The following is a 13,848-nucleotide window of genomic DNA, read 5'->3' on the forward strand; positions in this document are numbered from 1 at the left end:
CAGCCGTAACCTCAAAAAAATGTACGCTACGGCGCTGTTAACTCCTTGTTCATATACTCCTATATATAAAATAATTCATAACACTTATACAAACAATAGTAACACATAATATTAATATATGAACTAAAACACAATAAAGTATTCTAAAAACTGTATTATTTACAGCTATATGACTGAAAACAATATTCTTGACAATGATATTCTTAAAAACAATATGACTCATCTAAAAAAACGATATTCTTGACAACAATATTTTTGCATCACAATATTTATGTATCACAATATTGTAGTTCCAATATTTCTGTCTTCCGATATTTACAACTCAATATTTTCTCCAAACATCCCCATAGCACTGAAGAGGAAACCAGTCAATGAGAGAGCAGTTTTAACTTTCCTACTCCCTCAGCCCTGTGATGGAAGGCAAGCCCACACAGGGCCCTTCAGATTTTTTAAAAGGGAATTTTACTTACTTACCCTGCAGCTGCAAGGAAAGCATTTGTGTCTAGTCCTCAAGCTCTCCTGAACTAGATGTTTATTATGTTTCTCAAAACAGTAAAGAGCCTATGGAGTAGGTGCTTGCTCCACAGCCTGCTTACTATTCTCAAGGACAAAGTAAGCACATCACTATATATGTGGACTTAATAAACAGTCTATTGAGATCATATCTTACCTGAAACCACACACTCCCACCACACACCCAGCACAAGGCTGCACAACATACGCATTCAAGGAGCCGGTCTCAAATGGATTGCCTCTTTCCTCACCCGAAGAAATCAAAAGGTCTGCCTTTCCCGTTCGAAGCCAAGTAAATCTTCTGTGGAGTAACCACAGGATCCTTACTCAGCCCTACTCTCTTCAACACTTATATGATGCCTCTGGGCAGAATCGCCAAAAGCCATGGATTAAACAACATATTCCACGCTGACAGCACACAACTCACCCTTTCCAAAGCCACCACCAACTTCCACAACTGCACGACAGATGTCACCAACTGGATGAAGAGCAACCGTTTGAAGCTCAACATCGACAAGACAGAGGTATTGATTTTTGGAAACAAAAGCTCCCCATGGGATGCATCCTGGTGCCCCTCAGAAATCGGACTAACCCCACTGACCATGCTAGGAACCTAGGGATCATTTTGGGCAACAAGCTAACCATGACAACTAAGGCCAACCACGTTTCTTCCTCCTGCTTCTTTGTCCTCTGCATGCTCCATACGTTATTCAAATGGCTACCCCAAAGCTTAAGACGCACTATTACCAAGGCCCTCATCTCCAGCTGACCGGAATACGGCAACGCTTTCTATGCATGTATTGCAGCTCACCTTTGACGACTACAGACCAAACAGAACTCTGCAGCCAGACTCGTCCTGGATCTCCCTAGACGAACCCACAATATCCTCTACTTCAGAGAACTTCACTGACTCCCTACACAGAAAAGATGCCTGTTCAAGCTCCTGACCCATGCATACAAGGTCCTACACAACGGTGGAACAGCCTACTTGAACCACCGCCAGAACTTCCACCAGACACCTCTGCTCTGTGTCCTTTTCTTTAACACTCACCCCCGCATCTGATGTAGCAGATGCGGAGGTCATTCCATCTCTTATCTAGCAGCGAAGACATGGAATGAGCTACCCTTTCATCTTCCAGAGTTCCGAAAGTCCCTGAAGACTTCAGCTAATCAACTGGACCCTGCCAGCACCAGGATATCCTCACGAGTGACAAGAAGAGCTCTACAAATCTATTGACTGATTAATTGAAACCAAACAAATCTGCTCACATGATTTATCTTAAGGAATCAACAGGACCTAAGGCCAATGTATTTGAAAAACATGCAGAATATCCAATAAACAAACACAGAATGTTTTTATACCTGATATCCTCCGAAAAGCTGAAGTGGGTTGCTTCCTTCCTCAGTCTAGCGAGGGTGGCGCCACCTTCTCTCTGCAAGCTCACCAGTCTGGTGTCGCTAAGCACAGACTTCATCATCTCACGATGCTGGTTGATGCGCTGCGATGGTTCCTGTGTAGATTACATACACATAGTAACACCTTGGGATTACCCTTGTAACTTGCAGGCATAATATGCCATATTCCCACCCAAGATGTGTGAGGATTTGGGTATATCTGTTTTTCCAGAAGGAATGCAAAGTGGTGACTCCTGTGCCAACCTCTCAGAATGGAGCTCATGGATAAGGATGGCCAACTTAATCACAAATATCTTTATATATCTTTTTCATTTTGTGACACAAATACCTTCTAATAGAAGATAACCAATGCTCCACGAGTAATGAACAGTACATTTGAGAACAACCAATGTGTTTATAACAGATTGCAACATAAATATAGCACATATAAAAGAATGATCTACAAATGTTTGAAATATTTTTATTTTTATTTTTTGGGAGTGAGTGCATTATGTATTGAACCTTGTCATCATTTGTCAATGTCACTCAAATTATATGAACCAATCAAGATGCTTCAATGGTTTATGACAAGTTGACAGTACTTTGAGAAACATTTGGAATACTCTCAATACTCTCAACAAAACTCCACCAGAACCAACATTTTGTCATCTACTATTCTCACTGTTCTCTGAGTCATTTGTTTCTCCTTCAATAAACAATGAGATCACAATTGTTACAGTGCCAGATATCAGTCTAGACATCTTTAAAAAAACCTATCCAGTTAAAGATAACTCTAATGAAAAAGTCATCAGCCCGTGTCTTACCAAAACGACTCTAATGCTTACCACACTCATTCATACCTCACTAACTGCTGACTTGGTCCCACAAAAACTCAAACATGCAATAATCACATCTCTCCTCAAAAACACCTGATCCTGGAATCATGTTGAACCACAGAACCCTCTTGGGCTTTCCAGGATCCGTGAAAGCTCTGGTGCCATAACTTTGCAACATTTTTCCGATCTTAAGCACAGCGATCTGCTGAATTAGATTTAGTCTCTTTCTGGCCTCATAGTGGTACATAACCTACACTATTGAACATATTGGGCCTCATTACAATGTCGGGGGGGGAAGCCTCCGACCAGCAGTCAGAGGCTTTCCACCCGACATGACATCAGTGTCCGACAGCCATTCCATGTCAGCCTTTCTGACATGGAAAGGCTGTCGGAAAGTGTTATTGGGGGCCCCTAGCAGGGCCCCCTTACCCACTGCCCACCGCAATGAGGCCTGGGGGGGCACAAACGGTGCTCCCCTATACATCCCTGCAACGTGTGGCAGGCACCATGCAGGGATGTTTTAACACCTCCATTTCTCAATGGAAGCTTGTGCTGCGGGCCTTTCCCGCCTGCCGCACAATCTTCCATTGAGAAATGAAGGTTTGCAACCACACCATGGGCGGTCGCATCATAATACTGCGATCGGAACCGCTGACCTGAGATCGGGCTGTTCCTTTCCACAAGATGAGAGGGCAAAATAAATACAGCTGAAACCAGCAGGAAGGAGCGTATAGTGACATTGCAGACATGAGAAGGAAGAAATGGCAGTTTTCTCATCTGTGTGCATGCATGTAGTAATATTTGCATAGTATACACCATGTTGGAAAGCAAAGAAGAACTGAGCAGACTCTCATAAAAGTGGTGGGAGTACTTGTCATGCTTAAGTATGTTTCTTTTACTCCTTAACACTGCAGCCAATCATGGATGCTGTTCTCTATGTTCAACTTCTTCAGCAGTCGTTGCCCAGGCTTTTTAGGGTCTTTGTTTCCTGGCTGGTGTATTTCAGATCACCCTTTTTGGTGCACTCTCCAGGCTGAGTAAGTAAGAGCAGTGGGCCCTGTCCCAATCTCAATTTGCATCATGTCAACTGCAACTGATGACCTTACTAGTCCAGAAAGGTGGACACTAACACCAGTGAGTGCCATTTACCTTTGGTTGGGATCACAGATTTGGCTGCCACTTCATGCTGCTCCCTACTTTCTTTGACTGTATGCTTTCATGTCCCCTTGGCTGTGCCTCAGTAGTAGGGTGTCTTCCTTCCTCAGTGTATTTTTTGGACTTAGTGGTTCTGCCGTTGAGGCTGCCGTTTCTGCCTCTGGGACAATAGTCTATGTGGCTTGTCTAGTAGTCACCTGGTTCCATTTAGTTTCTACACTTTCATTACTGCAACTAAACTTACTTGAGTTAGCCAAGCTTATGTTGTGCTTTCTGCTAAGGTGCACAGCCATTTACTTTTGTATTGCACTTCAGTTCTGCCTGCACTTTGTTGTTTGGGCTTTGGGGATGTGTGTTTTCTACACTCTGTGGGTTTTTGATATTAATTCTATTGGCTGATGGAGCTGTTTAGCGAACCTGGGCATGGAAACATTTCCCATTTGTGGCTGTTTATCTTGGTTCAGCCTTCTCACTTGCTTCTGGGGAGATCTGTCAGACACTTTGGTGCTTGTTTGGGTTTTACCGTTATGGGTTGCTGCTGGATGATCCTGGTAGGGCTGTCCTTTTGTTGTGTGCTGCCTCTGTCTGGGGGTGTTCCTATTTCGGATCTCCCTACGAAGCCACTGGTTAGCCATTCTTATATATGCGCTCCTTCGGTAACACTTATCAGACGGGGTCCGGCTTGCGGGTTGACTGCATAGCAGTTTTTTTTTGTCATACTTTGTGCACTATTTCCCTCCCTTTGAAGGTTCTGGCTTTGGCCTGGGGACTTTGTGATGGTCCTCCTTTCTTGCTTTACGCTTTTACTTACTTCCCCTATTGTCTTTTGTGGTTGCCTTTCCATGAAGCTTTTCTCTGCATGGACGGTGTGGTGGTTCTTCACCCTGGTACAGGCTATTGGTTGTAGTCTGTCTTCGAATGCCATCTTGAGAGGCAGATGCTGAGCATGTGCATGGTGGGGCATGAGTATTAGTTAATTTAGGTCATGAGCTATAGTTACTCAAGACAACTATGGGCCTGATTTAGAACTTGGCGAATAGGATACTCTGTCACAAATGTGTCGGATATCTCATCCGCTGAATTACAAGTGCATTACATCCTATGGTGCTTGTAATAACGCGGATGGGATATCCGCCAGGTTTGTGATGGAGTATCCTATCTGCCAAGATCTAAATCATGTCCTATAACCGGTATAGGTCAGTAATTTTGTTAGTTTAAAACAGTCTGTTTTAATTCACATTTTCACCTAACTAAAAAATCCTTTCAACCTTTGTTTTTATCAGTAAAAAAATATGTGTGTATGTGTGCATGTCTGTGTGTGTGTGTGAATGTGGGTGTATGTATGTGTGGGTGTGTGTGACACCTTTTGCTAGCACAGAAATTCAGCTGTAAAGAATGAGATGGACAAATATTACAGGCACTCTCGAGGAGCGTAACACAGTCCCAGGAGCCCTTGCACATCATTGGGGCCTCCAACCCTCCAGGGGCACACAACCCTTCAAGTGGGTCCCCTATTTAGCCGAATGCCAATGAACATCTCTAAGATATAGGAAACGCACTGGCCATTCATCACATTCTGCAGGGGAGGAGGGGCACATAAGTTTGTGTTACGCGACTGGCACTGGCCCATTCCCATCCTGAACAGGTTTGAAGGAGCCACTCTTAAATAAGAAACTTGCTTTCACAGGTTCCGCTCCTTTTTATTATGAATTGGTGTGAGGATTTGTCTCAATGGAATGACCACGACAACTGCTGCTACATATTTCTGGATATTGATAGGTAGCATTCTTCTAATGATGACATTTCCAATATGAATATCACAGGGGCAAATATATGATTATATAACTTCTGGCAACAAATTAGCAATTTTAGAACCTTCCTCTCTTTGGCACTAGAATGCTGACAATTTTGCAGCCATTACCCTTGTCCTGCTGCACATCCTCCAGAACATTACTCCATTATCTGACACTCAAACGAATATCTTCAAAACGTCCCCTCATGTCATGCCCACCTCTTAATTAGCATTTTACTCAACGCCATACCTGCATGTCATCTAGGTTATTGCTTTGCTCTAGTTGCCGGATGGAGTGCTGCAGGGATTCAGCTGCCTTCTTGAGATCGTCAACGAAAGGATCCAACTTCTGCAACAGAAATTGAAAAGCTAGATACCATTTAGCAGGTCAAGGATTTACAGTTACAGGAGACAGAGACTGATATAAGGCAAGTAAAGTCAGACCAAGAACCATGACTTAAGAAGTAACAGTGTAGCTCTGTCTTCATGAGAAGGCAGTGAGTCAAGGTAACAGAGAATGTCAGACATAAAGAGAGAAAATTAACGAAAAGATTAAATAAGCAAGAAAGGTTAAGGATGGAAGAAGAGAGAGGAAAAGGAGTGAGCTAAAGAGAAGATTAACGGAGATAAAAGAGACATAATAAGCACACAGACATTTTCTAAATTGGCTCTATCTCACAATATCATACCAAGAATTTTCACCTGACATAAATATCAATCAATATCATCAACGGTGAGTGCCCCTGCCCTGTGTCCAAGGTGAGAAACTTGGGCGTTCTGTTTGACTGTCAGTTAAATTTCTCGGACCATGTGAATAGTCTTGCGTCATCCTGTTTTTTCTTAATAAAGACCTTGTGAAAGATCTTTCCTTTTATCATGCCAGAGTTACGTAAGACAGTGGTGGTGGCACTCCTGCTGTCTAAGCTGGACTACTGTAATGCCTTACTGTTAGGGTTAACAAGGCCCAGCTGAGTAGGCTGCAGGCTTTGCAGAATGCTGCGGCAAGATTACTCCTGACATCCCCAGAGACCAATCTGTCTTGGCGGGAATTAGAACTTTACACTTGCTCCCTGTCCAACAGCTTGTGGAATTTAAGGCCTTATGCCTGGTCCACAAAGCTGTCTTCCTGGGTGGAGCCAAGGATATCCAGAAGTTACTGACTCCCTATACCCCCAGTCGTACCCTAAGGTCCAGCACCCAGAATCTTATTCAGGTGAGTAGGATTAGGAGAGCTAGATGGGGAGGTAGAGCTTTTTCAAACTGTGCCGCTGAACTTTGGAACAAGCTCCCCTGTTCCTTAAAATCTGTAGATAACCATCAACGCTTCAGGAAAGCTTTAAAAACTTGGTTATTTTAGGGAGCGTATGCTTAAGACTGACTCTTTTCTTCCCCATACTTACCAGCGTCAAGCGCTTTATAAACCTGTATCCTATCCTATCCTAACTGAGTATTATTTACAAAAACATCGACCCATATAGTGTAGATCTTCTAATACTAAATCCAATAGGGGGATATTTTTTAAAACAATATTTAGCACACAATAATTATCTCAGACATATTCTGACAATGATATTCAGGTGTCGTACCGTCCAAGTTGATATGAATCTTCGTAGTAGAGCCTGAGAAATTAATGACTTCCATCACATTAATGGGTAAAAGTGCAACCCTTAAGCAGAGACACTAAAAGGATCAAAATTACTTTTTATAATGCTGATTTGGTGATTGGAAAAGAAATGCAGAATAGATGACCGGATACACTAAAAGGTTGCACCCTTGGGTGGAAGAAGGAAACATGCATCGGATAACTTCTAATCCTGCACGGTAGGCATTGACTGCTTGTTTGATTTGTCGTAAGCTTTCTTTCATAGGAAGACGGTAGTAAAAGACAGTTTTGTAGATATAATAGGCAAGGTCAGTGGTTTGTCTACTCTAGAAGGGCAAAGCTCAGTGTGCCTCCTGCTAGCCCCATGCATGGACATGAACTTGTAATATTCCAAATAATAAGCAAATAGTTTGCTGGGGTAGAGGGTTTGGTGTCTTTATTTAGGCGGCTTGCAACATGGGGTTCAATGTACCGCTCACAATTTGTTTTCTCTGGACAGGCTTTGCGAGGGAAGCACCTTATGTCTAGACCAGGCTTTAGAGGCCTCCAAGAGCAGAAAGATTGAGTACTAGAACTCATTTTGTCAATAGAGAGCATACAACCACCTTAGAAACACTCAAATGAACATTCAACCCTGAAGAAAATGAATCAGAAAGGACGTGATAAGTGGGCAGCATTTTTGGGAATATCACATAGGAGTAGCCGTTCCTGGATTAGTGGAGAACTGAGGTGGCTTGATAACATTTCCTGGGTGGGGGCAAGCCTAACTGGGATCAACACCAAGTTTCTGTAAGCACCTAGATATCTCATGTCAAGGGTATGGGTAACCAATTTAAAGTTCACCCCAGAAAAAAAAGGGAGGCAACTTTTTAAGTCACCAATAGCACTCCTGGACAGCCATGCTCTCACCTCGTTCCATATTGTAGAATATCCTCTGTATATATGGGGGTTTTATTCCTAGGGGCAGCGGGTGTTGAGAGCTTTGTTTAAAGTGCGAGGACATTCACACAACAAGCATTGCAATGTTTTTTCAGGATCCTTTTCATATCCCTGCAGGAGATGCCACAAGGGCTGCAATATGTATGTTTTGCTTTGACCATGGAATCTGCACATATATGTCAGCTCTTCACAGGCAGTTCTGAATGGGATTTATCTACCTGAAATGGATCTCTTGTGGTGGTCTGGAAAACTCTAAAATAAGCTCTGCCCTTCTTATGCTGTAGGTGAACATGGTGAGTATTATTTTTACAAAACCACTGGTACTTCTAGAACTCCTTAAGTTTAGCAATATCCATTTGGTAAGTGTGAAACAAATCAATCAAAGCTTTAGTGTCAATGAATTTCTGAACCAATGTGACTAAGCACATATCTACATACGACTGTGGTGTAAAAATCGTTATTATTCCTCGTACAGATGTTAACATTACATTTAAAAAGTATGTAGAAACGTGTATCAATATTAAGGCAAATGGACGGAGGAACTTTGACTGATGGCCAAATGTCAGCTAGGCCGTTGGTCAAAGGTTTATTCCAGTGGAGCAAACAATGGATCCACCAGTGGAAACTTGACTTTTCATCTGCCTATATAGAGCAGGTCAAATGACAGTTTGGAAGATAAGTTGCTCCACCACATTTGTGGGCCCTATGTCCCTAGCGTGAATGACTCCCACCTACTGGAGCAATTAGTACTGGACTTGGCAACTTTTCCAGTTGCCTCAATTCTAGTGAGGATCTCTATTTTTTATTTTATTTTTTAAATCTCTTTATTTGCATTTTTATTTTATTTTCATACATTGACAGCTCTCTTAACAACTCCTAATCACCATCTTTGTGTTTTGCCTGTACCTAAGCTGTACGTAACGTGTTATCCCTGTAAAGAGCTCTGATACCCTAACAGGTCACGTTCGCGCTCTATAAAACCTCAAATAAATAAATAAATACAGAGGATTAGCTGTCATCTGTTTCATTGTGTTTGTATATACATTTCCTACATGAATAGTGACTAATGACCTATACTGCATAGAGACAAAATCATTGAAGGCTGTTGTCCGTTTGGTACTTACGCCAGACCTGCATTTCAGTTTCCGGTCGTGCAGATGTCAATGGCTGCAACTTGGTTCAATTCAAGGTACTAGATTCTTAACAGTTAATAAATGGACCAAATCTTCAACATTGCTAATGTGCTTAGTTTGAGTCTTTAGTGGTGACAAGACCCAGACTGGCCACTCCCCCCCCCAACACCCATGACCTTTATGTTTATTTCTAGATCATGCCTAAGCAAGCGACACCGCATTGCCACACCCATACCACTTATGCAACCGTGATACTTGCTATCAGTGCTTATGTGTTTGACAGATTGTGTATGTGTACCTGTAGCTATGACCCTTGTTTCAAGCATGCATGTCCTCCTCAGGGGTTTGTGTTGTGAGTTGAAATTCTCCAAGTATGGCATACCAGCTTTGTGCTACCGGGTATTGTCGTAGCCCTAATGTGTCCTTCCTGTGCAATGCTGTGCTTTCTGCCTGCGCCCACACTAAGAGTGATTGCTTCCAAGCCTTAGTTAAAGAGGGGTTCAGATTCTTCCACCTGCGACTAATAAGTCGCTTGGTGGTTATAAGACACAGATCGATGAATCTAGGGGGTACATTTATGTTCTTTAGAAACAGTCCCAACATGCACACCTCTCATGTGTGCAACTCTGGGTGGTCTGTACAGGTAGAAAAACATGATGTGACATCTTGCCAATATGCATGTAGTGTAGGACAGTGCCATAGCATGTGGAGGAGATCCACTCCAACCTCAGCACACCGAGGGCAAGCTGGGTTTGTCTGGTGAAAATATCGGTTTATTTTGGCAGGTGTTAAATATGCCCTGTGTGTGATGTAGAACTGTGTAAGTCGAAATTTCCACGTTTCATGGGATGTGTGTGGGTCCTGCTAGTATAGATGCCCATTCCTTATCTGTCCAGGAGCGACCACAGTCTTCCTCCCACTTGGCACGCAATGACATGAGCGGATTTGTAATGTGTGTCAGTAGTGATGCTGTTAGCCAGTGCACTATGTGGCTATCTGTTCCCATGTCTTTTAAATATTGTACCACAAGAAGGGATTGTGGTTCGCTTGACAAGTTGCCCCATGCTCATGTCAGCGTGGCGATCAATGAATTATACAGTAAAAATTGCCCTGGGGATATTTCTGTGTCGCTTGTCAGTTCTTCATAAGTTAACAAGATACCATCGCCATACAAGTCACTCAGTGTATGCTGCCCAGCACCATGCTTAGGTGAAAGTTCCGCTCCTTTTGTGATGGTCCTATGCCTAGGTGTACCTAGCAGGGGGCAACGGAGGCGCATATGGAGTCGTCGACCATGTGAGGTGTAGACTCCGCTAGGGCCAGTAACGTGGGTCTAGGCGCATTGGCTTTAGTGATCGGATAAAAAAAGTGGTGAATGTTGGTCATCATACAGGCTGGCAGTGTAGTGGCCATTTCTGACAGTTGCTGTCCCGCCAGCCATTTGGCCACCCACTGCAATTGTGCTGCCAGGTAGTGCAATTCCATGTTTGGGGCTGTAAACCCTCCTTGTTCCATAGTTGCATATAATTTTCTCAAAGCTACTCTGCAACACCCCTTGTTCCAGATAAAGTCATGTGTTGTTTGTTCAAAATCACAGAATGTTTTCGCTGGGACATAGGTGGGCAAATTTGAAAAATAGTGCTGTAATCTGGGTAGGACCACTTTAATAGGCTGATCCGGCCCATAACTGATATCAGCAACGTCTACCAAAATCTGATTTGAGACTGGATTATGGCTTTAAAGGCGTACCATTCTATAAGACGCAAGGACGCTGTGAGATTGGTGTTCCTAAAATTGGTGGTTACAGCAGTGTTTAAAGCTTTGCAAACCGGAGGGTCTTCCAGTGTCTCTGGTTGTAAGCCCCACATGGGAATAGCAGGCAGGCTTCATCCCACGCTAGCTGCAGAAATTGCAGATTATGATCAGAGAGAGTCATGCCCATATATTCAGTTCTAGTTACAGATAAGGCGATCAAACTAGTACACACTAGTCTCTCTAAACTTAAATGTCGTTGGTGTGCACCCAAATAGTAGGAGTACATTTTGTCTGTACGATGGTGATGTCGCTAGATGTCTACCAGTTGCCAGTGCTCTAGCTATGTGTGCATTGCTCTCGCAGTCAGCTCCTGTAAGAGGCGGAAAGGAGTGGTCAAGGGCTGGGTCAACCACACAGTTAAAGTCACTGCCTAGTAACCAAGGTAGCCCATGCCAGTTGGATAGTTTGTTAGATCGGGTGTTAAGATATTCAGCCTGATCAGTGTTCAGTGCATATATGGAGCCTAAGATTATGTGCTGTCCAGCCAAATGGCCTTCCACTAGGATGTGTCGCCCCTCTGCATCTATGACAGTTTCATCTGCCATACCGCAGGAAGCCGTCTCCCACCCAGCCGGACATCAGACACAGTTACTTCCTCGTCTCCTCACTGTGTCTCCTACCCCCTCCCCCTCCTCTTCCCTCCTTTCATTCTTGGCTTGCCTCCCTTTTTCCTTTCCTCTCTCCCCTGAATCTCTCTTCCCCTGCCTGCTTTGTTTTTCCTTGTACCTATTCTCCGCTTAATCTCCCTCCGCTTTGCCCTTTTACATTACCCCCTTTCCTTTCTACACGACATGATTCAACGGATGTAACTTGTAATTGATATGCCTTCGGATGTAACTTCTAATTGATGTACCTTCTGTAACAATGTGTAACGTGTAACCTATGCAACCCTCCTCATGTAAAGCACTCTGATACCTCCGGGTCTAGCCAGTGTTATATATAAAACTCAAGTAAATTAAAAAACAAAAAAATCTACTGTGAAGGGCGTCCCCGGTTTAATCCAAATTAGTGTCCCCCTTGCATATGCAGAATAACCAGTGCCATGCCACCTGCTCTTCAGTTTTGTTATTTCAGGAGTTGTCAAGTGCATTTCTTGCAGGAAGGCAATATGGGCAAGGTGTCGCTTCAGATATGAATAAATTGAATACCTACGTGCTGGTGTGTGTATTTCCCAGATGTTCCAAGTGTATATGTCAGTGGATGTCATTAGTGTAACGGTTGTCAGTCTTGGGGCACATGTCATCTGGTGGCAAGGGTAGGGTGTGTTTACCAGTCTGATCCTAGGGTGTGTAGGGGGACCTGCCCGAGTGTATACGTATTCACATTACATAGCAAAATAACTTATTTAAACACTCAGAAAAGGAACAATTGTCAACTGACTCTACTAATTCCATAAGGGTGGGTATGCAACATGCAGCCATCCAAACCATTATCCAGTCCATTAAGCCTTCGTTGGTTAGTAGGGTGCCCGCCTTTGTTTATAGCAGGGGGTTGAGGGTCAGGTAATGCAATCCCCCTACTTATGCTGCAGTGAGCTGGACTGTATGTCACACACCCCACCCCAGCCCCTCATCCGTGTCAGTTTGAAAGCAGATTTCCAACTGCTACTGTGCTGGACTACTTTAAGGGAAATGGGGGGGGGGGGGGCTCCCTGGGATCCTATGTGCCCTTGCCACAGAGAAATGCTGCGACAGTTTCTCTGACAGGATCACATTTCAGATCTATTTCTCCACATAATCGGTGGCGTCTTTCGCCTACATTCTCTCTTGCAGTCCCACACTTGTATGCTATTTCTTCTAGAGCATCCGTCCGTGTCTTCAGCCCTGTGTTCTAGTGTGCACATCCGGATCATTAGTTCTCGCAGCATTGTCTCTGCTTCATGGGGCTTCAGGGCCATATCCTCGATGGCGTCCTCCATTGAGCAGGTTTTATCTGCTAATTTACGGTGGTCCACATACAGGTTGAGATCTCTTACTACAGCATCTATTTTTCTCTACAGTGAGGACCACGTCTGATCAAGCGATGCCCCCAGTTTTCTACCTCCACAGGTACTGCATCCAGTTTGCTGCTCATTGAATCAGTGGGTGGTATATCTGCTGGCTTGTCTTGCGGAGTTCAGGTGGGCTGTGCCCGACCCACCAGTGCCAGACTGCAGGCAGCCCATTGTGCCTGACATGGACACCTGTGCTGTCTTTGCTTATGAGGGTCTTCTTTATGCTTTACGCTGCAGGTTTCTGTTGGGCCAGACCTTTATTCACCCCACAGAGACCTCTGTGACTCAGGCTTGTGGGGAAAGCTCAATTTCCGGGTGTGACCACACCAAGAGGTATCCGAAGGGGAGTGACGGCAAAATTCATTGGTCTCCTCAGCACTCAGAGTTTTTCTGTACAGGCGTCCGTCAAGTAGCAGCAGACCTATGGTAACAGTGGTGGCTTGCAACAGCATAATTCGTAGCCATGGCAAAGCGCTGTATGCCGTGTCATATCTCGACTCACCCTTTAGTTGTTGAGTTGCTGTGTGTTATTGTGCAATTTCAGTGTGCTTCAGTTGTTCCAGGTATGGTATCATGGGTGGGGCCAGATTATGATAAGAGGTGGGAGCACAGCTAAGTGCAACATAGGGTTACTAACACATCTCCAGTAATCTTGACTCCTTTATCCTATTTAT

At 43.9% G+C, this 13,848-nt stretch overlaps 1 protein-coding gene across 2 annotated transcripts in view; it reads right to left on the bottom strand.

The window, feature by feature from the left end:
- KIAA1755 (KIAA1755 ortholog) overlaps positions 1-13,848 on the bottom strand; it is a 483,080-nt gene that overhangs the window by 171,256 nt on the left and 297,976 nt on the right. For both annotated transcript variants that reach the window (XM_085619206.1, XM_085619204.1), the window contains exons 9-10: positions 5,942-6,040; positions 1,876-2,024 (exon numbers count right to left, since the gene is read on the bottom strand). In XM_085619206.1, coding sequence (XP_085475332.1) covers positions 1,876-2,024; positions 5,942-6,040 — 248 coding nt within the window. The remainder of the gene's footprint in view (positions 1-1,875; positions 2,025-5,941; positions 6,041-13,848) is intronic.

The sequence above is a fragment of the Triturus cristatus genome, chromosome 7, assembly GCF_964204655.1.
Source record: "Triturus cristatus chromosome 7, aTriCri1.1, whole genome shotgun sequence".
Lineage (NCBI taxonomy): Eukaryota > Metazoa > Chordata > Amphibia > Caudata > Salamandridae > Triturus > Triturus cristatus.